At 46.6% G+C, this 25,848-nt stretch overlaps 1 protein-coding gene across 22 annotated transcripts in view; it reads right to left on the minus strand.

Moving 5' to 3' along the window:
* Positions 1-25,848, minus strand: part of LOC138503201 (mucin-2-like) — a 1,598,433-nt gene that overhangs the window by 1,320,672 nt on the left and 251,913 nt on the right. For all 22 annotated transcript variants that reach the window (XM_069622774.1, XM_069622776.1, XM_069622767.1 and 19 more), the window contains one exon: positions 15,821-15,877. In XM_069622774.1, the coding sequence (XP_069478875.1) occupies positions 15,821-15,877 (57 nt within the window). The remainder of the gene's footprint in view (positions 1-15,820; positions 15,878-25,848) is intronic.

Raw genomic sequence — 25,848 nt, forward strand, 5'->3', positions numbered from 1 at the left:
CTCCCACTGCAGAGGAGTCCAGGACCACCTTCACCCTCTTGGACCTACCCTCAGCAGCTGGGGCCATTGTCTCGGACACAGCACCAGTCTCTTCGCTCCCTGAAGATGAAACTACCTGGGAGCGTTACTGCGCCTTGCGTCTGTGCCTGGTGGAGACACCCCTGCTGCCTTGCTCCACAGCGCCTTCTCCGCCCTCTTCCTCCATCGTCGCTGTCGATAGGGAGACATTGAATACAAGCATCAGGGTACTGAACATATGTCTGTTTGTCATAAAGCAAATGTACATGAGTGTCACCGTTTAAGGTCACAACCATCATCACCTCCACGACACACACGTCAGTGCATTCACCTCACATGCCTCATGGCACATACACATCTCACACACATCAGCTGACAGTCATGAAGCAGGCCATGGAGCTAGCACATCAGAGTGCACAAGAGATTGATTTAGCTGCATGAGTCAATCACACAAGCAACATCCATCCTGGAGTGCTAGCCAGTCATACACTTACTCTTCAGACACATGCACATATACACCATGCATGTCCATGATGTTTCAAGAAGCACACATGTGTGACACCTCTCACATGGCCAAGTCCAGACACATGAAACCAACCATGTGCACGTCGTTTCAGGCTGCTGTGCATCACACATTGCTACACGATCACTGTTGTTGTCACACATGCTTGAATGGACTCACATGCAGCACTGTCTGGGACATGCACACAGACATCCGTACAAGAGGCTTACCTGCCATGAGATCAAGGTGCACACTCCAACCACACATCAACATGCACATGCACTGTTGAGGGCACTAACACATGGACACTTGCCAGTCGACTACAGACAGATCTCCAAGACCTGGGTGTGCAGCGCCGGGTAGAACTGCTCCCGGACCTGCATGTTGTCAGTGGTCAGATGGATCCGGCGCCTCCCTTGGTCGTCACCAGCCTTGACGAGGCGCCGGGCCTTGCTGCGGGTCCTGGCTTTGTAGTCCTCCCAGTGCTTGTTGACATGCTGGTAGTCGCGGGCTGCCACCCCCTCCTTGTTGATGGCACCCACAAGGTTCACCCAGATCTTCGTCCGTCCTTCCTTGTCGACTTGCGGTGGTCTGTGGAAGAGGGCATCATGATGCCGCAGGACTTGCTTCACCAGGATGCCAACTTCCCTTGCAGTGAAGATAACAGCCCTCTGCCTCGCTGCCATGTGGTTGGCACTTGCCTACGATGACGTGGGTTCAGACATGGCAACCCCCAAGGCAGGTGGGGGTGGGCAAGGTGGTCCTGTGGCTGAGCTGTGGAGCGGTGGTCTGGCACGTCGGGAGTCTTCTGGATCAGCAGAGGTGGTCACAGGTCCAACAACGACAGGAGCACTGGCAATGGCTCTAGAGCAGGCACCAACATTGCAGGGCATGTGGGCAGCTGGCACACATAGTGGGCAGGCAGCAGCAGATGGCTTTTAGGAGGGAGCTCAGAGCACTTGGAGGCAGGTAAATGGGCTGTTAGGCAGGAGCGTGGGTCTTCCGTGTCACTCGCGTGGACAGCCTGAAAGAGAGTGACTCTGCATGTGCGGAAACAGCGCATTAGCGTGGAATCAGAGGAAAGGCCCTAAGCGCGTAATTTATGTGACACGTGCTGAACATTGGGCATTGGCATTCAAGATCGGGATAAAGGTGTGCGTGGAAAACATTACAATGTATGTGCAATTCGTAGCGGACGGACGCGTGGACGTTTTTCCTTTACAGGTGGGCTACCGTGGGGTCACGCACACGTAATTTTCTTTTTTGGGATGCCTGTGCGTTACGCGGCCAGTTTATTTTTCCCCACGGGTTACATTGAGCCTTGCTGGAGCACACTGGTATGTTTAACATCACGTACCCTGCCCCCTCACACAAATAGCCCAGGACAATTGATAGCTGCACCTCCCATTGCACTAATACATCAGTGCCATGCCTGGGAGGCCAAAAGGTGGGAAGCGAGGCAAAGGTGGGCAAGCTAGCTGAGGTGGGCAAAGTGGGCGAGGTGTCAGAGGTGGCTGAAGTGAGCGCTTTGTCAGAGGTGTCCCAGGTGTCAGGGTCCATGCAGGGAGAGGTATGCTCCCCATCCAACAGGGTCAGAAAGCTGCAGGGGCAACTGCAGCAAACCACCACCTAGGCTCAGGGGTCACCCAGCCAGGACTGCAGTGGTCCCGGCCCAGGCCCAGAGTGGCTCAGGGGTAAATTTCCTTGTCCCTAAGGCCAAGACACGTGTGGTGCAGGGTCCTGGCATCAGCACCCATTTACGTATACCTGCAAGCCGACCTTCTGTCGTAACATTAGTGGCTTTTGCCATAGGCAAGTCCACTAGTACTCCAGCCCCTACTGACCCAAGTGGTCCCAGCCACTCAGGGTCTGCACCACCTTGCAAGAAGCAAAAGCGTGCTGTAGTGGCACTGACTCAGACCCAAGACACAGCACAGGAGTCCCACACGTCGAGGAAGAGGAGTTTCTGTGATGAGGAGCTGGACATCCTCGTGAACTATGTGGTGGAACACGACCGTGACATGCTGGTGCAGGCAGGGAGCACACATAACCCTGCTCAACATATGGCCCACTGGCAGTTCCTCGCGGATCGTATAAGCACCTTGGGCAATGAGAGGCGCACAGCTGGTGAGGTGGTGAAGCATTGGAATGACCTCCGACGCTGAGCCAAAGTTAAGCTGGCTGGCAAGTACGCCTCTACTCTGGTCACCAGAGAACGATGAACTCACTCCACATGAAGTGATCATTAGTGATTTCATTGAAGTGGAGCAGTTCCAAGGTGTGGGAGTTCTGCCAATGTATGAGGGATTGTCCGGTGAGTGGTGATGGATGTGTGTCGAGGCCATGTGTATATTGCTTGGATGATGTGTTATGATTGTCTGTCAGTTCTGACGACATGAACATGACTGCCATGGGTGAACCATGTAATGTTGGACTGATACGTGCGTGTTGTCATGCAGACTGCATACAAACGATGTGCTGGAGATGGTCACCGTCCTTAGTTCTTCCCAACTATACACTCTTTTATGTTATCCTTACATTCTATATATGACACCGGTCCCCAGTAATAATTTTATTTTTGATTCCACTGGATTTCTATTTTTTGGGTAAACGCAAAAACATAACGTGGGTGCAAAACTTTTCAATGGCAGACTTGCCTTTAGTTATGTGGGAGGGTGAGAGCAACCAGTGGTTCTGATGCGCCCTACCCTGGTGTAACCCTCATGCAGTGCTCTGTTCACCATACTCGCCCCACTCTCAAAGGAGTCAAAGGAAGACCAGTTGAGGCAAGAAAATTGAGCACAAGAGCCCTAGAGAAAAGCCTCTAGTTCCTCTCTGCTCCAGGTCCCGGGATGATTGTTCCCCTTTACAATAGGTTCTGGATACTCTGGAATAAGGCAGAGACCCTTTCCCTGCTTTCTGGGACCACCGTTTTACTCCTGACAAGAAAGAAGTCTTTGAGAAGTCCACCTTGTGTCCCTTCTCCGTGATGCTGCAGACCCATGGATCAACCCCATCACTTTCGACTGGTATGTAAAAGCCCTCAGAAGGCCTCCTACCGGGTTCAACTCTTCCAGAGATGGATAGTCTGGCTCAAGGTTTTCCAGTACCAGTGGATGTAGATGGTGCATGCTGACCTCTGCTCAGAGAGGATCTACATCTTCCTGGCAACGATCGCCTCACTTGGCATACCTTAGACCTGCATGGCTGTTTCCAAGGGACACCTGCTTTCCTTGGAAAGGGTAAGAATAATTTCTCTCCTCAAATGGCTTCTTTATCATTCCATCCAAGTCGCGTCCAAAGAACATCTGTCCCGGGAATGGTATATGCGGGATCCATATTCTTCTGGGCAGCAGCTGTCTTTCATTCCCGAATATGAAGATTGCATCTGGCCGCCACTGCTGCACTCCCTGATATAGCTGCAGCTGGAATTGCGTCCATCACTGTCTGACATCGGATGCACCTATCATTCCATGATGACAAGAGTCTTAACAGTCTGCTTCCTCCTCCATGAAAGAATAAATCTTTTGTACAGCCTTAAGTGCAGATTGCGCTAGTAGACTAAGAACATTCATGATTGCAAGGAGAGGTTTGATCTTGCATAACCCTTCATGACTGCATTAACCTTTTTTCCATCACATCTCTGGGGTCCTTATCCTCTGCAATCATGATATGATATGATATATGATATGGCAATTATAACGCACCTGTACACACGTGTTTCTAGGCGCGACAAGACATGGGGGGGAGCATAGGGAGGACAAAACAACGTCCTTACTAGCCTAGGCCTTGTGTCATTCAGATCGCGCAAGTGCAGGGAAGTGGAAGGGGAGAAGTGCCAAGGGGCTGGGGGAGGGAGGAGAAGTGCAGGTATTCAAAAAGTGCAGCCAGCAGGCGGCTCAGTGCAGGTAAATAAGAAAGTTCAGCCAATGGGTGGCTAATAACTGCAGAGAGAAGGGACTGTAGGGTTACAGATACAGACCACAAGTGCTGGGGGGGGGCAAGAGGCAGTGCAAGGTGCAACTGGACATGCAGGGACCTGGGCCCAAGTTCAGAGGGTGGCCAGTTGACCAGTGCGTGGAGCAGACAGGTCATCAGCAGGGGAGAGGAAGAGAGAAAGCGGAAGCGAAGAGGATGGTCTTGAGTTGTTTCAGGAACCGGAGGTGGTCCTGCTCAAGTTTTAGAGAGGCAGGGATGATGTTGCAGAGGGAGGGCCCAGCCAAAGATAGAGATCTGCCCCCAACTCTCTGCTTGGAAAGACTACTGATGCTCAGAGAGTTGGAGGTGGATGAGCGGAGAGCTCGAGTAGGGAGATGTTTAGAAAGAGACAGTTGGAGGTAGTGCGGTCACAAGCTCCAGAAAGCCTTGTGGACGATGCAGAGTGTCTTGAACTTGATCCTTGCTACCACTGGGAGCCAATGAAGAGATTTCAGAGCTGGAGCCATACGATGCCTGGGCTTGAGGCCAAGGACAAGTCTTGCAGTCCTGTTCTGGATAAGTTGCAGAAGCAGGAAGATTTAGAAAGAGGCTGTTGCAATAGTCCAGCCTAGAGAGGACCAGAGCTCTGGAGACAGTGAGCTTCTGGGGGAAAGTGAGGAAAGGAAGAATACCTCTGAGGAGGTGCAGCTGATAGTTTGACTTCTTAGTGATGTCAGAGATCTGAGCAGAGAAGGAGAGGGTGGAGTCGAAGATGACCCCAAGGTTCTTAGCCTCACAGGTGGAGCAGGAAGAGGTCCCAGAGTGGGCGGCCAGGGCGAGAAAGGAAAGGAGGGAGCTGGTGTTCCGATGAGGAGGATCTTCATCTTACTGGCATTAAGTCAGAGATTATTGGCAGCACACCACTCCTGAATTGTGGACAGACAACTGGAATGAGAGAAGGAGTAGAGGTGGCCGAGAAGAGCCTGAAGGAGAGCTGGGTGTCATCCGCATGACACTAAAAGTTGGAGCAGTGAGCAGCGATGCAGTGGGCAAGAGGTGCCAGGTATTGGGTGAACATCCAGGTAGAAAGGTTAGACCCCTGCGGAACACCACATTGACGCCTTCCCTGTAAAATGGTGGATCATGGAATCCACCTTGACATTCTCTGCTAGATAGGTGGCCATATCCTGGACCGGATATCTTTTTGATTGGAATGCAAGGATTATAGTCTTCTCTAGGTCCACCCATCACCTGTTAAGTGCTTTTTGACCTGAACGTAAAACCGGAAATGTGTTTGAGGAGATAGCATCATATCTGTTGAGATAATCCCTTTTCTCTTCCTCCACTTTGACATCTGGCAAATCCAATGTTCCCATACATTAGCAAGGTGACTTCTTGTTTGAAATGTACTGTCCCTTAGCATCTGGATCTTCTTCCTTAACTCATATTTTCTGCTGCCACTGTGCTCTCTCTTCCTTTACTGCAGCTGCCACATTCCTCTGTTCTGGGGCGGGAGGAACCAGGAACTCCTTTAGCTGCCCCTCCACCTTTATGGACAGCAGAGGAGGGTATCTGGTCCGTCTATGGGATCTGGTCCTTCTAAGTGAATGTTATGTATTGTCATGTTATGTTATATGGCATTTGTATAGCGCCGAGTGCCATTGGTAGGGCCTCAAAGTGCTGTGGGTGAACGCCCTTGGAGGACCGAAGTCCAAGGTATGAGAACTGCTAAGAGGTTTTTAGAATGTGTTTGCTCATCTTAGCCAGTATGAAGGTAGGTAGGGGTGGCTAAGTCCTTGCTAGAGACCAATGGATATCTGGCTGGTGTATGGATGCTGAGATGGGCTGTCTGGAGAGTAGGCGAGTGTAGTGATACACGAAATTGCAACCTTGCCAATCAGGGCTTTAGATGACAGCATTAGCCGCTGAAAGCCAATAGTGTATTCAAAGTATGTGCTAAAAATGCTGACAGTAGTACAGGCAGGGAGGGCCCCTAGCCATGTAGCTAATAGGTTTTTGGAGTGTTTGGAACATCATGGCACCTATATAGCGCTTAGATAGCCAGTCTTAAGCGCTATAAACACTAAGCTATGAGTGCATGCCTTTTAGAGCTTGCAGATGGGGTTAATACATCCCTGCTTCCCTTAGAATATTCAGCCTCACTAACGTTAGCCCTGGCTCCAAGCTAATCTTCCTTTTCTCTGGGAAGGTACTGATAAGACATTCCTCAGCCAGCGCAGATGGGAACAAGGGAGGGGGTAGGAGCGAGCAGGGAGCATCTCAGAGAGAGCTGGGTTTTTTCCATGAACCAGCCTCACAGAGAAAGTTCTGGAACTATGCGTCATGGTGACTGACAGCAAGAGATTATAAAGTATCCATGCACACATGGGATCAGGGGGAGATCGCCTGTGGACTTGATTCGTGTACAGTCAGGTGCCCGGAATTGGCTCTCACGGTGTCCTCCAGCCTTGTTTTTCTATGAGCGGGGCTTGTCTTACAGCTAGCTTATGAGAAACCCAGGTCTCCCAGGGCTGATTAAGGGACGTAAGACTATGTTTCTCTATGTTTCTCTATATTTCTCTATGTTTCTCTATGTTTATCTAAGTTCCATGTTTCACTATATTTTGCATTGCTCTTTGTTTTATGCTTTGTAATATTCTCTAACTTGAATCCCAAATGTATATGAAATTCACTGCTTAGAATAAATATGCTAATAACACTTTGAGGGTGTCATTTGTCACTAGCATGAGATCACTGCTCAGCACAATAGAACCTGTATTTTGGGCTGAATTGGGTATTTTTGCTCTCAAAGGGCTGGCCCCGAGGAAGATTTTGCCCAATATCAAGACATTTGGTGGCAGCTTTGTGGGATTTGTGAAGAGCAGTGCCATGACATGACAAATGGTGTGAGAGAACACAGTGTAGAGTGGGGAGCAGGCTGTCGCATTTCCTTGATGGTCTCACTGCAGCTCTGAGACTTCAAAAGGCAGCAATGTTGTGTCGGTTTGCCGTGGCCGATAGCTTGTGTGGTTAAGACTCCCTTCAGTAAATCAGTCGTGACTGACTTATTGCATGGGATTGGTGCCAGGGAGTACAAGGCGATAAACAAGCGGGAAATGGCTTTGTTTAAAGCACTCCGATGAATGGTTAAGAAAGATGTATGCTCAATTAGAAAAAGAATTTTATCATGTGGTTTCCCAAGTTTAAAGTTGTAATTTGGAATGCATAGTGAGACGGAGCTCTCATCTCTATTCTGTCATGAGGGCAGGGAAAAAAAAAATAATTGCAGGGATTTGACATGCAAATTGTGAATAGTGATTTAACCATTGACTCAGCCCCAGTGTGCTAGCGAGTGGGGGCTGTAATGTTCGGAGGCGAAGGTTCGTCTTTTTTGATATATGCTTTTGAAGGGTTGGCATTCCTGAATAATGAGGAAGGGGAATGAGCCATGCTTAGGAGAATGAGTAACATCTGTGCTGAGAGCCTAAAGAGTTTTTTCTTTCTTTTGGCAACTGTAAAATTCCATGTGCTAATGGTGGCAAATTCTGTTTAAAGGAAACACACTAAAATGGTTATATTGCATTTTAGGCTGTGCCATGCTTTTATTGGGTGAGAGACTCACTTAAAAGGAAAGTGAGTGAATGTTATTTGGATTTTCGATTTTTGTGTACTGATTTGAAATTGCAGAACCAGCTTGCAATGGTTGGGGGGAAAAACAATTTATATTTTTCTAAATTGCCCCTGGAGTATTTTTGACTGTCCCCATGCTATGCCATGGATTTGTGCTGTTGCCTTAATAGTGATGTATGCTTTGGAAATAGTGACCTGTTGACTGTGATACATGGGGAAAAATGTTGTTGACACATTAAACAGCCCACAAGCAATAGAGTGTGGGTTGTTCTTGCAGAAAAAAAACGTGCAGGGAGCTGCACTAAATATGGCATTTTTATTTTTTAAATGCACTGAACTGAGTGGTTATAGTTTGGCAATGGTACAACAGAATGAAACATCTGTGTGTGATAAGATAGCACAAAGATTTAATGGGTTGTGAGTTCTCTTGAAAGATCGCACATTACAAGAAAAAAAAAAGACGCTTTGACATTTTGCAAAATTACATGGAGTAGAAAAATGACAAGAAAAGTGCCGCTTTTGAAAAACAAGAGTCTTGCTGTATGTGCAGAGCTTGTGCCTTGAAGCTGTCTTGGGCGAGGTGCGTGAAGGCAAACAAAAGCAGAAACAGTACAAGAAAGAGTTAATCTGGATGAATTGTCTGAAACGAGTGAAGCCGCCACAGTATAAGAGTTATAGGCAAAAGAGATAAGCTGCGTGCTAATGGCGCTGCCAGGTGCACACGAAAGATAAACATGCCTGCATTCCTGAGGAAGGGGGAGCAAAAACAGAGAGCTGTTCAAAAAGTAAAGAATTTGCCCAGTAAACTGTGGTACGGAGCAAAGGCTTCATGCAGGATGGCAGACGGGCACATCACATCTGAACATTTACCTATGCATCTGTGAATGGGCCAAGAAAAGACAGCTGCCCATTCCAACAGACATTACTGTGCAAACCGCATTCCCATGTGATGTGATGTGAAGTGAAGTAAAGCGCTATTGCTGTGCAAGCTGCATTCCAATGCTCCATGTGATGTGAACTGAAGTAAAGCGCTGTGCACTGGAGAAGAAACCTCTAGGCGCTTTGAGAAGAGAAAATACACATCTGGCAAACTGCAAGCTACATTGCCAGGGGATGGAGTAACTGACAAAGACATTATGGCATTCCAGATGGAAGCAAAACTGACAAAAAGTGCTTAGCCGTTTTGCAAGAGACAACATGCAGAGCGGGGCTTTGAAGTACAACATGAACACTGCACATTAGCCATGATCCAGAAGCCACACGGCTTAGTGCAAGAATGAATGATTTGTTGAAGCAACAAAAGAAACTGACTCAGACTATCGCACTCAAAGGAGTGGTTCAAAAACAGCAAACGCCCTTTGAAAAAATGACAAGTGAAAAAACCAGAGACTTGAAAAGACACTGCTAAGAAAAGAAAGATAAATAAACAAAGCTGCTTGTACAACTGTAAGCGGTATTGGACTGAAAGACTTTACCTTTGAAAAATGGAGTGATGCCAGCAGGGCAACCTAAACCAAGATCATGGGACACTGGAAGCAAGTTGGCGCCTGGCATTTGTGATCGCTTTGGTGAAAAAGAAAAGCATTGTGCGACCTGGGTACTTACTATATGGCTTTGTAAAAGCACAGATCAGTCTGAGGTACCATTGACCAGCTATGATTGCATTGCACAAATGAGTTTGTGATTAGGCAGTTACACCCCGTATGGTTGAGTGTAAATAAGCCCCCAGAAACATGCAGAAAGGTGATAAATAATTGCAGTAGCAATGACAAAGTGTGTAGTTACCTGATGAGACTTTTTGAAGATGGGGGTGGTATTATGGGAAGGGGTGGATAACGCTGATATTGAAGTTTTGATGACATCCTAACATTTCTGTTTGTATTTTTCCTAGGCAAAGCACGACAAGACATTTCATAATATAGGAAGTTAATGTGCAGTTTGTGGGTGACACTGATCAAAGAAGGGTCAGACGCATTCTCAGAGAAAGCGAGCCACTGCGACATGCTATTTCAACTTTAACGTGCCCTGCACCGCACTCAATGCTGTAACCTGCGAATAGTGTCCAACAGAGTAATAACTTTTGCTGAACTGGCACGGTGCAGACTTGGCTAATTATCAAGTATTTGATGCTACACATTTAAATGACATGTTTTGCCCTTTCTTGTTTAAAGGACTATGGACAATGAATTGTGGACTGTAACATCAGGCACCACATACAGCTGTGTGACACAGCAATTGAATGCTAACACATTGAAAAATGGTTTTTAAATGCACTGTTGAGATGAATCTGAAAAAACCAAATGGTTTTACTCTTCCAACTGAATGGCTTTAACCAGAGATGTTTTGTTTTTTGAAAAAAAAAAAATATTCTACATTGCACGTAGGCAGGAGAATGATTTATGAACTGTTGGGGCAGCAGAATTATGCAAGCAGGAGTGTAATTAATTTTGAGATAAGATGAGTGCGCACATCAAAGTCACCTGTGCGTAGGTTAAGATTCTTAATTGAAGTAATGCTGCCAAGTGTATGAGCTATAATTTGAAATGGTAATCTTTGAAACACTGGATACTTTTACAGCCAGCTTAAGGCAGGTAAATGAAACCATGACTGACTTGATGTTTGATTTTATGACACAGAGTGTGACACGGTTTTTTGTTAAACCAACCAGTTTCATGTTTTTGTGGGGACAGCTGTCTCCAGCACACTAATGCAAAGAGTCACCTTTTGATTGTAAACATTTGGAATAATTCTTTGGAAAAGCGCTACAAATGAGTATCCACATGGAATTGCTAGTGTACTGGCCTGGCACATTGTCAGGCATCTTTTGTCACTGAATGGATACCATTTGTTTAATTTGTCTAATGTGATGTTTTTCTGACCAAGAACTGCAGCGAGTGTTCTCGCCAAGATTTAATGAACTATAACTTGACTAAATGAATTTTTTCCATGGTGTGATGAAACAGCCACTGCCGGATAGTAGTATGGTGTTTGTGGCTAAAGTTAATATTGTATATGGTAGATATCCCACTTGAAGAAGGGTATTCTCCAAGTCACAGAAGGTAGACACTGTGAACCTGTTAGATTTTCCAGTGGTAAGACAACATGTAAATTGTAGACTGGTAATGCACACCTTCATTATTACAGTGCTACACTTAGACATAGATTTATCATGAGGCAATGTTTCCTTAGTACTACCAAGCTGCTACAAATGGAGTCCATTTCTATGGCCCATCACTAGAGTGCGTGTAGCTAGGGAGCTAGATTCATTAATTGCAGGAGCTTTATATGCTTGTGACATAGAAACTGTGCACTATAAGCTAGCCACTATGGGTTCTGATGCCAGCTCTGCTATAGAACTTCTGGCCTAGTGGGGCCCATTGATATGCCCAGCACTGCTACAAGTATTGACAGCCAATTGAAGATAACAGAATTTTAGACATGAAGACATTTTTGTCTGCCATAGGGCAGGTCAACAAGACTGCTAAATACACACAATGCATTGTATGGCAAACATTGTTAAATCAGCAGGTGTTGGCTTTTTACTGGGTGGGGGCGACCATCCTCCACACACTGGCACGCAGAGCTACAGTTACCAGCATACATATGGATTGAATTGCTTGCTTTTGATTGCATGAATAACACATGCCATGCTTTGATGTAAATTAGTAGAATTGTTTTTATTTAGACAACCTGGTGCCCATGGGTTCACCTTGTTCACGAAATTAGATGGTTTCTGGTTGGGTTCCACCTACCTGGGGGAAGTGTCTAGTCACACAGCCCATAGTCACGCTTGAATGCCCTGGGATCAGGGGGAGGGTAGGCCCTTAGGGTGAAAGGCTGCCAGGTTTTAGAATTGGTAACCATACATAAATGCAATAGTGCATTGTAGATTAGACTACACTGGATTGCCTTGACATTTTAACTGCATGCTGCTTTTTAACTGACAATCAGTTATACAAAATTGATTTAGGTATTTTTGTGTAGGCCAGGTTTTGGCTAGAGTAAATGTCCATGTTCACTTGGCGTAGGTATTTTTGTGTAGGCCAGGTTCTGGCAAGGGTATATGTCACTGTTCACTTTGTGTACATTTTTGTTTAGGTAGTGTTTTACCTTGCATGCCACGCTAACTAACCGCTAGAAGATAGTTTGCTTAAACCTCTTGCAAAGCCCCTAGGTCTTTATCACTGCACTAAATACTATGTTGATAGGTATTAGTCAGCATTTGTCGCACAAACGTTGAATAGGGGTGGAATGTAGTGATACACGAAATTGCAACCTTGCCAATCAGGGCTTTAGATGACAGCATTAGCCGCTGAAAGCCAATAGTGTATTCAAAGTATGTGCTAAAAATGCTGACAGTAGTACAGGCAGGGAGGGCCCCTAGCCATGTAGCTAATAGGTTTTTGGAGTGTTTGGAACATCATGGCACCTATATAGCGCTTAGATAGCCAGTCTTAAGCGCTATAAACACTAAGCTATGAGTGCATGCCTTTTAGAGCTTGCAGATGGGGTTAATACATCCCTGCTTCCCTTAGAATATTCAGCCTCACTAACGTTAGCCCTGGCTCCAAGCTAATCTTCCTTTTCTCTGGGAAGGTACTGATAAGACATTCCTCAGCCAGCGCAGATGGGAACAAGGGAGGGGGTAGGAGCGAGCAGGGAGCATCTCAGAGAGAGCTGGGTTTTTTCCATGAACCAGCCTCACAGAGAAAGTTCTGGAACTATGCGTCATGGTGACTGACAGCAAGAGATTATAAAGTATCCATGCACACATGGGATCAGGGGGAGATCGCCTGTGGACTTGATTCGTGTACAGTCAGGTGCCCGGAATTGGCTCTCACGGTGTCCTCCAGCCTTGTTTTTCTATGAGCGGGGCTTGTCTTACAGCTAGCTTATGAGAAACCCAGGTCTCCCAGGGCTGATTAAGGGACGTAAGACTATGTTTCTCTATGTTTCTCTATATTTCTCTATGTTTCTCTATGTTTATCTAAGTTCCATGTTTCACTATATTTTGCATTGCTCTTTGTTTTATGCTTTGTAATATTCTCTAACTTGAATCCCAAATGTATATGAAATTCACTGCTTAGAATAAATATGCTAATAACACTTTGAGGGTGTCATTTGTCACTAGCATGAGATCACTGCTCAGCACAATAGAACCTGTATTTTGGGCTGAATTGGGTATTTTTGCTCTCAAAGGGCTGGCCCCGAGGAAGATTTTGCCCAATATCAAGACAGCGAGTCAAGGAGATTCATTATGTACCCAACTAGACCACTTTTTTCGTGGGACTTAGCTGCATTCTAGCGAAGGAGGTGGTGTGCAATGTGAGTACGAGCAGTGGATTGTTTCAGATGTATGAGTGTGGGTGATCATGCTCCGGGAGGGACACGGCTTTCTTCCATTGAGATGGAGTGCGATACGTACCCGGGAGTCATGGCTGGTGTGTAGTTGCGATGAGTGAATGCAGATCATATCATGCGGATTGACTGGAAGCCTTTCTGTGCGTGCTTGGTGCTCGGTACTGTTTTGTCGTCTCCTCAAATGATTCATTGAAGCCCCCACCTGCCAGTCTGGAGGTGATAGTTCACCATGAGTTGGACTAGGTCTGTCAAGATGCAGAAGGGAAGAGCCAGGTCTTGAATGCCTTCCGGAAGGTGAGGTGGTCTTCAATGCGGCGAATGCTAGAAGGGCTAGAGTTCCACATGGTGGATGCTCGGATGGAGAAAGTGGATCCCCCCCATCATGAATGAATGTGGAAGGAGCGGACTGGTCACAGAGTGTCCCTGTAATGCCTGCTCCACACATGCCTCAAATTACTCCTATGACTGGAGTATGCAGATCTGTGCAGAGATTCTGTGAAATTCTCACTGTCGGGGGACGGGAAAGGGATCACCTATTCCGCCTCCATTCAGCATTCATACTGCAGCGACAAGGATTGTATAGCCACTAGAGAAACCTTCAGAAAATTCCAAGCAGAACCACTGCACTACCTACCTGGTGTGCACGTCTCTTTAACCAGCCTGCCCGCATTCTTCCCAGGTCATGTGCATTTCCTTCTCATGATGTCACATTCCTGAAGACAGTCCACGAAAAGACGCCATCCTCTAGCACTGAGCTGTGCATGCTGCATCTATAGAGAGATCAACATGGTCCCCTGAAACATTCGGCTTTGCTGGATGCTTTAGGGGCCAGCAGTCCACCAATTCTCCTCCCCTTTCTACACTGCATACCAACTGTGGGCTGGAAGCTCCTTGAATGGACACGACCCAGCTGCAGCCCATCTGTTTCACAGAACGAAACAATCAGGAGGTTCTGGGTCGCAGCTGCTCCTTACATAATTAAGGGAAGGGTTAGATAAGGAACTACAGTAGTCTGGGAAGATAGGCAAAGAAAACTCCTGTGAAAATATTCTGAGGATCATCGTAAAAGTCATAAGTGAGGATTGCAAAAAGGGAGGGGTCCAAGGGTAATGCTGTTCCGCTTCCTTATGTGTTTGTGTGTTTTCCACAAGTCATGCCCATATCCAAATGATGATAGCAGTAGACCTCTCGGCTGGAACACAAACTATTAAGGCAACCTCCCACTTTCTTCTCACAGATATACCACGCATTCTTTCAGAACTAGAAAATGCATCTCTGTGGGTATGGGAATGGGGGGCTTGGTTGCTGCTTTGACTTACCGCATTTGTAAAGCTAGAAGTGGTCAGGCTCTCTGTGAGAATTATTGATAACTCTTCTTGTCTCCTATGGATGCAAAATCTGTCAAGGGCTTTAGTGTTTCCTTCAACCAGATCCCAACCCTAAAATCGCGATCAGTTTGTTATCAAGGATATACTTGTTGAAAGTGATAGAAAATGATACGGTGACTTTCAGCATCAGGAGTCTCTTGCATGTTATTTATTTACTTATAACATTTGCATTGTGCATATTACAATATTGCTTGGGTCACAGTACCAGGTGATCAAAATATTGGCCGTAACAATAACCAAAGCAGGAAAACATGAGAATCGAAATGGAATTCGGATAGCAGGAGAAAAGCCGAGCCTTGATGTCTTTCTTGAATTAATAAGTCTCAGATGGTGCCAGAGAGGTTGATGCAGAGTTTGGGTGCTTGGGTGAAAAACGGACTGTGGGATGGTTGGAAGTGGCTGTTATAACTACGTGGGCGTTGGAGGATCCAAGTGAATACGCAGGAGTATCTGGAGAGAGATTGGGCCATGCATATGGATTTCAGATAGAATTATCTAAGTTTGTTTCTGACACAAGTCAGTGGATGGGAATCAGGTCAGGGATGACGTGCTCTCATTTCATATGTCCAGGTTCATTAGTGGTGGTATTGCTCTCAATTTTCTCAAATCTGCCCAATCTGCATTCCAGTTGTGACCATCAATGCATTTCCACTACCTTCTTACACTCATTCATCCACATCTGTCCTTGTCTTTGTAGATCAATTCTTGGCATTTCCATCTAGTTGTGGCCATCCATCCATTCCTTCATTTGTTCATCTTTGTAAAGCCTCCCATTGCTTCTCTTTGTTAACCCATCCACTGTTGATTTGGTCATAGGCTCATCAAGCCTCTCACCTTTAGCCATCAAAATGATTTCACTTTCATACTAAGATCCCAAGCCCACAGCCCCTATATAATATGCTGTCTCCAGCACCCAGCATTTACAGTTCCAAGCACCATAAACAATCATCACCCTTACAATCATCACCCTTACAAAATATAATCTGATGGAACTTGCATTTACCTGTTCGTTCTATCACTGGTGTTGTTGTTTCTGCTGTTGTTAATTCTGTTGATGTCACTGTCATAGAGAAGCATATTTTTTATTATTATTATCATGGTATTTATTGAGCGCGTACTAGCTTCAAGCTTTAGTATACAACAATACAGATGCATAACGGAGTGCTTTCAGAAGTAACAACAGATAATCGGGCCACAAAATAAGAGAATGCGAGAAGAAGGAGATGAACAGTGGCATGTTTAGGCTCTCTAAGAATATGGGAAGCTGTAATGTTAATCACGTGACTTAAGTGTGCATGATCAAAAGCCTTGCAGTGGGACTTTATAGGGATTCTGTGTAGGGATGTGCGCATCCAGCTCTGGTACAAAGAGCGTAGGTTTTTTTTGACTGACAGCTTTTGCGGATCCCATCCTTTTATGCAACATATATTTTACATGCTGAATTGGATTTAACATACATAGCTGACCTAACTGCACTTGTTCCTTAGAGATTTGGATGTATGATATAGAATAATGAGGTGGTGGAAATTACTTGATTCATGGAATTTTAGGCAGGCTGAATATTGACTCTGAGCGCATTCAGCGCGCAAAACCCACTGCGTCGATTCATGGAATCGACTTTGCAGGCCTTTTCGGGAACTTCCGGGGACTTTGTGCAGGTCAGTGAAGGCTTTGGGTTCTGTCGTACGCTATGCACGACACTCCACGCAGGGTGTGGTTCAGGCCTGTGCACTGATTTAAATAGGGGGCAGAACATGTATATTCCCTTTTCCCCATGCAGAATGAGGAAGAACGAGCAAGAACATGGGCGTGTCGAGTGATGGGCCATGCGAGGAAAGCGCATGCACAGCACTGCACTAAACCAAGCATATTCATGGATTTGACCGAGCAATGTCATGTCAGGAAAAACAGCACGGAAAGCTCCTGAGCACAGCGCAACATGCGCAACATGAAAGCATCTGCAAAGTGCCAATTGCGAATCACAGCACAAAGTTAAGGTCCGATCGGGATATGAGGGGTGCGGAAATGCAGGTTGGGGTGCCAACCGCAGTTAGTGGTGCGCGTATGCAGATTAGCGTGGTGCAGCCACAGTTTACGGGGGTTCGCACGCAGATTTACCAGGCCACAACTACAGTTATTAAAAATATGCATATTGTCGGGCTGCTGTTAATAGGTACAGGAGAACCCATGCAGTGTCACCGGGGTGCTGCCTTGGTTGCGGGGGGACAGCACTCAGTATTGCCAGGGTGCATGATGTTGCAGAGGAGGAGGGTGCAAAGGATGGTATATGTGGCTTTATTGGCTTTGCCTGGGGGCGTGTCGGCGGCGTTTCACGGGCCACTCGATTTTCTTTGTGCATTGGGTTTGTTTGCCACTTAAATTCCATGAATACGCAGAGCACGCAAAGCCGATTTCTGCGGGAGAGCAGGGGCATTGCGGGATCTTTGCACGTTGTCTATGAATTGGGCCCTAAGTGAATTAGCAAGGAGAAGTTGTCAAACTTTACATCGAGAAATCACCTTACTTAAACACATTAAAGACATCTTACATTGTTAGGCCTCGCTAGAATGCCTGAGCATCCAGAATCAATTCTTAGTGGTGCTACATATCTTTTTAAGGGTTTATATTTAAGAGAAGATTTGGGCAGTCTGAAAAGCACGGTTAATAAGTATCTGCCTATCTCACAGCCTCTGGGTGTAGACAGATACTTGGAAGGAGTTCCACATTTTAAGCATTGCTGATTGTTGACACAGTTCAGATTGGATTTACTTCAATGAAGATGACTGGGCCAAAATGAAAGAGAATAGTTCTGAGCTTAAATGCCCACAGGTGTTAATTTGTTTATCTTTTCCGACTTTCACAATATATAGAATGTGCTTCAATATTAGAATTGTTTAATTGGAATCTTGCTGAACTATGGTTTAATCTGCTATTGAACACATTTCTAACTTCAATCCTTGTTATTAGGGAGAAGGTAATTTATGAATATGGCAGAATGACGTAAGTAATTAATAGTCGTTTTTATTTAATGTTACTCTTTTTAGTAATTGTTTACTGTATTGTGGTTGATGAGTGTTTATTAATGTATTTAAAATTGTTCTTTCATGGCGCATGATATTCTGAAATAAAGAAAGGATTGATTATGAAATGCAATGTACAGCGGTCTTACATTGTGCTCTTCTGCCATTTTGTTGGGCAGACTGCATGGTGGTAATGTTAAATCATGGGGTATTTCCAAATGCTACCTGTTTAACCACTGTGCATAATCATCGATATTTAAGTAATTCCATTTGGCAATACTACCACCGCTAATACCGCCAAACTCTTGTGATGCCCACAAGTGTCGTAAACATCATGTTGTCAAAAAAAGTAGTGAATGTAGGGCGTGTTATAAGGAACTACTGGCACTAAAGAAATATCATTATCCTTTAGATAAATGTATGTATTTATGTATTTATATTTAATATACTCATAGCCAACATGGCTTGTGTATATGCATAAAAAAGGATAGCTGTGGAGGCAGTAAAATCACAATGTAAACAGTTCATCAATACAGTAATAAGCAAGAAAGTCACTAAAATACCCAAAGTGAAGAAGATAAGTAGATAAAACAAAGCACAACTATCAATAAAAGATACCTTTTGATAAATTATCTAAAATTTCTTGACATTTCATATAAAATGTAACCATAAAATACATAATATTTGAATCATTGCCTTCCATAAACTTATTCCACATACATGATTCATCCAAACAGTCCATTTCATTACTATAAGATTTGACGTATCTATTTTTCAACATCTTTAGGCTTTCACAATTAGTCAAAATATGCTCGAGAGTTTTAACAACATTTACATCACAGAGGCGGCACAAACGTTCAGATCTAGTGATCAGAATTCTTGCACCAGCTATTACATTTAAGCAGTAGATATTGTCTGATGACATGGCTGTCTGGATAAGCAAACATGTATCTTGGTAAAGATTCACGCACCATCCTATACGGTATGAAGGGGACACTATTTACATTAGTAGCTAGCAGAACGAGGTTGGACTCATAGCTATAGCAGCTTAATTTATTTTTTAGCCATCCTTTACGAGATCGCTGCTTGTCTTCACTATTGTGTCTATTATAGGTTGAGAACCAAGTTGTATAGATTTTAACTATTTTTGCCAAGGTACACATACTCTCAAATTGATCCAGGCCAACACACGCGCTATGGAAACTAACCATAATGGTACCATTATCGAGAGACAGTAATTTCACATAGCACATTGTTACCCTAGATATAAACTTAGCCCTAGTACCTTTGATATTGAACTCTAAACGTAGAAGTTCAACAGACAAGCTCTTAGGCATTCTCAGTAGTATTCACAACATCTTGGCTTTAAAGAGATTTAACTCTTTTGTTAAATTATGGCCCCAAAGGTACACTCCATACATCAGTACAGGGACAATCCTAGTAGAGTATAGTAGCAGAATAGTCTGAAGTGACCACCCCCCATTCCTTCCTATAAAAGAGCTTAGCGCGTGAGTCATCTTCATACACTTACTTTTTGTCTTACACCAGTGAATATGCCATTTAAGAGTTTCATCAACTATCACACCCAAATATTTATATTGTTGGACACATGCGACCGGTACATCGTCGAATTTCCACACAAAATAGGACGGGCTTTCTTCTTTTTCCCCTTGAAGGGCATCATTTTAGTTTTGCTAATATTAACTCGCAGGCCATTTGTTTTTGCATAGATGTGCAGTCCATCTAACAGATTTTGGAGGCCTTTTGGGGTATGATCTTATAGCAATAGGTCATAGGCATACCCTAACCAATTTATTTGCTGGGTTCCAACCTTGACCGGGTTAGATTTCATATTATCAAGGGTATTTACAAAGTCGGCTAAATATACATTGAACAGGGTAGCTGCCAATATGAACCCTTGCTTGACTACCCTACTTGTGGGAAAGGTGTCGGATAACTTACCCTGGCCATCAAGGCGCACTGTGACACTAGTATCATTGTGCAGTAACATTATCATGTTCGACAGGCCTCGGGAATGTTCCAAGCTGTTAGTTTGGCCCATAGGCTGTTGCGCATGACAGTATCAAAGGCTGCAGTAAAATCTATATATGCACCTTGTATATTGCAGTGACGTCTGGCCCAAGCATATGCTACAGCAGATTGTGAGATGTACTGGACTTAAGACGAAACCCGATCTGGTGTGGAGGAAGTATATCGTAGTCATTAATCCATTTGTTTAGTTCTATTAATAGTACCTTGGCAAATATCTTTGCGGGAATGTCCAGCATCGCAAGCACCTTTAAAATGTGCGGAATGAGCCCAAACTCCCTTTTTATGTATCTGTAAAATGTGGCTTTTATTCCAGGAATCAGGTAGTATGCTACATTCCCCACTAATACTGCCAAACTCTTGTGAGGCCCACAAGTGTTGTAAACATCATGCGGTCAAAAAAGTAGCGAAGGTAGGGCGTGCTAAGAGAAACTACTGGCACTAAAGAAATATCATTATCCTTTAGATAAATGCAAATTAGATAGCTCAAGCGCATAACCCCACATCCGGGGCATCAACCCTCAAAAATAAATACACAGACATTTTGCTGCTTTTGTAACCCTCCCCCACCCCTTACAATCCCTGCCAATCCTCTTCTTTCGACCCCACCATGGCCTGATACCTCGGGTGACGGTCTTATTGGTATGAGGTGGCGAAGGCCACACGTAGCAAGCGTTTTATTTAAATGTACTTTACTTTTTTCCAAGCAGGTTGAGGAGGGCCTGTGTTTTTCCCAGGCTGGGTCTTAAAACACAAAGCCGAGCACAAGTCAGCCTCTTGGCCTGTGGGTGTCTGTGCACTATCTGCAGCCAGCATTGATCCATTATTGGAGACTACTGCCTCTTGAGTGATAATGCGCAAAGGCATACATTATAAGTTACTCACCGTAGTGACTAACGTACTCTTAGTCCATAGTGCCCTTTCCTCCATAATGTATGGGCGTCCCTTCCAAGGGACGGGAGACGGAACCTTTTTCACCAGAAAAAACCTACTTCCCCTTTAAATTTAGAGGCATGCTGGAGCGCGGCCCAGGGAGCATGCGCTGCCCTGACTCCACCCTCCGGCGCCACACCTCAGTCCCCATTGACACGTCGACAATAGACTTAACATTGCCTAATGACACCAGTATTATTAGGGGGGTGGTTGGTGGGACGTATGGACGAAAGGGAACATGGACTAAGAGTACGTTAGTCACTGCAGTGAGTAACTTATAATTACTCTTACGTCCCGTCCCCTTTCCTCCATACTGTATGGGCGATTACAACTGATTGTAGTCCCAGGGTGCAGAGGAGACCCTCCTTAAGCAAACAGGTTCCTAAGAACCACTTGTCCGAAAGCCGCATCAGATCTAGAGCTGGCATCCAAACAGTAATGCTTGCAGAAAGCCGAGGGAGAGGCCCAAGTGGCCACCCTGCTTATGACTTGCCAAGGGACATGGTGCTGGAATGCGATGGCCATTGCCTTGGCCCTGACTGCGTGGGCATGCTTGTTGGCCGGGAGCGGCTTGTGCTGGCCCTCGTACGCTTCCTTGATGGCAGAGACCATCCAGCGGGAAATGGAGGTCTTAGAGGCCTGATAGCCTGGCCTCGAGCCTCCGAAAGTGACAAATAGAGCGTCAGACTTGCAGAAGCCGTTGGTCCTGTCCAAGTAGAACTTTAGGGCTCGCCTGACATCCAGGCAGTGCATCACTCTCTGTGCTTCGTCCTTGGGATCGGGATAGAATGAAGGAAGGACTATTTCCTCGTTCAAGTGAAATGCAGATGGAACCTTAGGCAGAAATGCCAGGTGCGTCCGCATCACTACCTTGTCCTTGTGAAAGGTGGTATATGGTTCAGAGACGACCAGCGCCTGTATCTCGCTTACTTCGTGTGCCGAGGTAAGACCGACTAGTAAGGCCGTCTTGATGGTGACTAGCCTAATGTCCACAGACGCCATTGGCTCAAATGGTTTGTGCGCCAGGGCACCCAAGACTATGTTAAGGTCCCACACCGGGTGCAGTCTCTTGACGGGCGGGTAGAGCCTAGCAAGACCAGTGAGATGTTTCTTGACTATAGGGTTGGAGGAGGAAAAAATGCGTTCCTCCGAGTTCCTGTAAGCCCCAATGGCTGCAAGATATGTGCGGCAGGTGTCCACCTGTATTCCTGCATGAGCAAGGTGCGCCGAAAAGGAGAGTACGTCGTCCAGATTACAGGCCAAGGGGTCGATTCCCTTGGAGGATGCCCAGTTGCAGAACCTGATCCCTTTGCTTTTGACCTGGGCCCCGGTGGCTTTGCTCCTGGTGCCCTGTATGACCTCCAGATTGGCCTATGAGCGGCTAAGGTGCCGAAGCGTTACCTGCTCAGGTACCACGCTGTGAGGGCTAGTTTCCCTAGCACGGGGTGGATGATTCTGCCCCCCTGCTGTGCCAGAAGATGTGCTTGGCCCGTCGGGAGGTGTATCGGGGGCACCTCCGAGAGGCTGAGTAGTTCTGAAAACCATGGCCCTGCCGGCCACCATGGAGCTATCAGAATGATGAGGAGTCAGTGAGACTCCTTGATCTTGCAAATTACCCTGTGGATCAGGGGGGTAGGCGTAAAGGCATACGCTTTCATGCCGGTCCACTGGCGGTGAAATGCGTCGCCCAGAGAGCCGGGGCACTGACCCTGCCAGGATGCGAAATAGAGATACTTCTTGTTGTGCCAGGTGACAAAGAGATCCACTTGGGGATGACCCCACCTGTTGAAGATCTCTTGAATAACGAGGTGGTTTAGATGCTACTCATAATTGTCCGCTCCCAGCCTGCTGAGCCTTTGCGCCTCCAGGTTGGATTCCTCTGGGAGGTGGACTGCCGAGAGGTAAATGTCATTTTCCAGGGCCCGTTCCCACATGCTGATCGCCAGCCTGCACAGGAGGGGATCTGGTGCCTCCCTGCTTGTTGACGTAGAACATGCTGGTCGAGTTCTCTCTCTTGATGAGGACAACCTTTCCCCAGAAAAGTGGTAGCAATGCTCTGAGAGCTAGTCAGATGGCGTTCAGCTCCAGCCAATTGATGTGGTATTCCTGCTCCTGTCGAGTCCAGGTGCCGTGGACTGAGAGATCGTCCAGGGTGGCTCCCCAGCCCTCCAGCGAGGAGTCTGTGGTGATGGTGGCCTGCGGAGAGGGTGTCCGAAAGGGCTTGCCCGTCTGTAGGTTGCAGTCCATGGACCACCAAGTTAGGTCCGGATGGAGATCCGGAGGAACATTGATCATCTCGGATTGCGAGCCCCGCTCCTGATACCATGAGGCCGCGAAGTGCAGCTGAATCCTTTTCCTCTTCAGTCTCGTGTGCAGCACGGCTAACAGGACCACCACCAGTAGACCCAGAAGATGTTGGTACCACCATGCCGAGGTCCCCTCTCTGCCGAGGAAGTGGGCGTTGGCCCTCTTGATGGACGAGATTTCTTCCTATGACGGGAAAACTCTCTCGCAGCACGTGTCCCAAATGAGTCCCAGAAATGTCAGCGTCTGTGTAGGGTGCAGCTGTGACTTCTTGAGGTTGAGTGAGAGGCCCAGGTCGTGCAGTGTGTTCAAAAGGGCATGGGAAGAGTGGCAAATCGCATTCGGAGATGTAGTCCTGACGAGCCAGTCGTCGAGGTATGGGTAGATTTGGAGGCCCTGCGCTCTGAGGAGGGCCGCCACAGCGTTCATGTGTTTGGTAAAAACCCTGGGGGGCGAGTTGAGGCCAAATGGAAGGACTTTGTATTGGAAATGGTAGCCCAAGATCCTGAACCTTAAGAAAGAATGATGGGGCTGCCAAAACGGGACGTCTAGGTACGCGTCCTTCAGGTCCAGGGAGCACATCCAGTCTCCCTTGTCCAATGTCTCCGCTATAAAAGCGGGCGTAACCATCTTGAATTTTTGCAGGGTTAGGGAGAGGTTGAGGGTGGAAAGGTCCAGCACAACTCTCAGGCCCGCCTGGTTCTTCTTCTGAATGGGTGAAAATCCTGGAGTAGAAGCCACAGCCTCGCTGGGAGGCTGGGACTTGCTCCACTGCCTGGCTCTCTTTGAGCGACCGGATCACTGCCAAAAGAGTTGCTGTCCCAACCTGTGGGAGTGGAGGGGAGGAGGAAGGAGAGGTTGGGATAGGAGGGTGGCACCCCATGGATACTACGGAGAGGATCCAAGGGTCCGCAAAATTCTGGCGCCAGATTTGTGAATGGAGAGCAAGCCTGCCCCCCACCAGAGACACATGGACCAGAAGGGGCATGTCATGCCTTCTTTCCATCGGAGGCTGATGCTGAGGAGGTGGACTGGAAAAGCCCTACCCCCCCCTTTTTTGTTTTTTTCGCCGGTTCTGGGATGGCGAGCGGTCCGGCTGCCTGGATCTGCGTTCCTGGAAGCCGCAGAACCCTCCGTATGTACGACTCTTCTCCGAGCGCTGATTAGATTGGGTGTACGACTTGGGCATGGTCTTTGTAAGAATGGATAAAGACTTCGTCGTTTGTGAGCTGTTCTTCTTCTTGTCCAGCTCTTCGTCTGTAGAGGAGTGGAAGAGACCACCCTCGAACAGCAGATCTAGAATGTGCTCCTGGACATCAGGTTTGAATTTCATTGCCCGGAGCCAGGGTATTCTCCTCATGTCCGTGGCAATGCAGATGGCACGGCCTGAGGTATCGATATGAGCCACTTTGGATTCCATGAGGTCATGCGCCACGAGCTTGGCTTCCGCTAGCTCCCCCTTAAAGCGTGATTGGCATTGGGTGGGGAGTTCCTGGAGGAAGTCTGCAATTTCACGCCATAACCATTGGTTGGCGGCAGCCAGCATGGCATCTGCGTTGGCCTGACGCCGGTGCAAGGAGGCGTTGGAGTAGATATTCTTGCCATACGCCTCCAAGATCTTCTCCTCCTTGCCTAGCAGCACCGCAGAGGAGGAGACTGAGGACGACTGAGGCTTGGAGTATAGTGATGCTGCAGCGATCACAGAGGAGTGTGACTGAGGATGGGTCGAGAGCAAGAGTGTATCCCCCTCCATCTGCCTGTACTTGGTGTCCAGGAGTCGTTTGACTGGCTGGACTGAGTGGGGCTTGAGCCAACCCTTCTTGGCCAAGGAGACTACATCGGTTTGCAGTGGAATCCCTGTGTTGGCAGAGGGGCGTCTTGTGAGGACTTCAGCCAGAACCCCCTCTGCCGGCTGTTCGACCTCGGGTTGGGGGTGTTAGGGAGAATTCTCATTCTATGGCTAATTTCCCTTACCTATAAAGTCCCCCAGCACATTTGCTGGATTTGAAGGGTTTGTTTCTTTTCTCCTGCTAAGAGTGAGACTCTTCTTCCCACTCTTAGACATTTTTGCTATGTGTGTTCTAGGCTATTTTTGAGTTTAATGTCTATGGGGTTTTTCTCACCCCCATAGGAACCATCTTGATTCACATGTGTTACACAGCACCCTCCGTGCAGTGACACAGGGGTGTCGTAGTGACCCCCAAACATAGACTCCATACCCTGGGACTGACTACTGTCTCCCAGGGCATGTAAAGTCCCCATTGACTTTACTAGTCAATTGTTGTGAACTAAACCAGTACAACCCATTTTACTGTGGAGGTGCTTGAAAGGGATAATAGTTTTCCCCTTATGTTCATTTTCGAGAGGGTACCGTACAGTCCCTCTCTCAAAAGTTTCTGGCTGGTGGCATATATTCGACCGCAAATATTTTCCTATGGGATTTTCCCATTGTTCGAGGCTACCACATTTTCTGACAGCCTCTGACATACCGCCGGTTTATTTTTATATTAACTTTACCCCGGTAGGTTTTATTTGCCAGAACTTTAATATAAATTCTTTCTCGTGTCTTTCTCTAAACTCCTAACCCAGGTCAGGGATCCTTTGTTTGTGCGTTTGGTGGCCTTCCACCAAGAAGCCCTCCTTTCGGCGCCACTGAGTCTGGGGTGGGTCCATTGTGTGGGAGGGGGAGTATGACCCCTTGACAGGGTTGCCTCAGCAACCCATG

The sequence above is a fragment of the Ambystoma mexicanum genome, chromosome 11 (genome assembly GCF_040938575.1).
Source record: "Ambystoma mexicanum isolate Mex_15411 chromosome 11, UKY_AmexF1_1, whole genome shotgun sequence".
NCBI lineage: Eukaryota > Metazoa > Chordata > Amphibia > Caudata > Ambystomatidae > Ambystoma > Ambystoma mexicanum.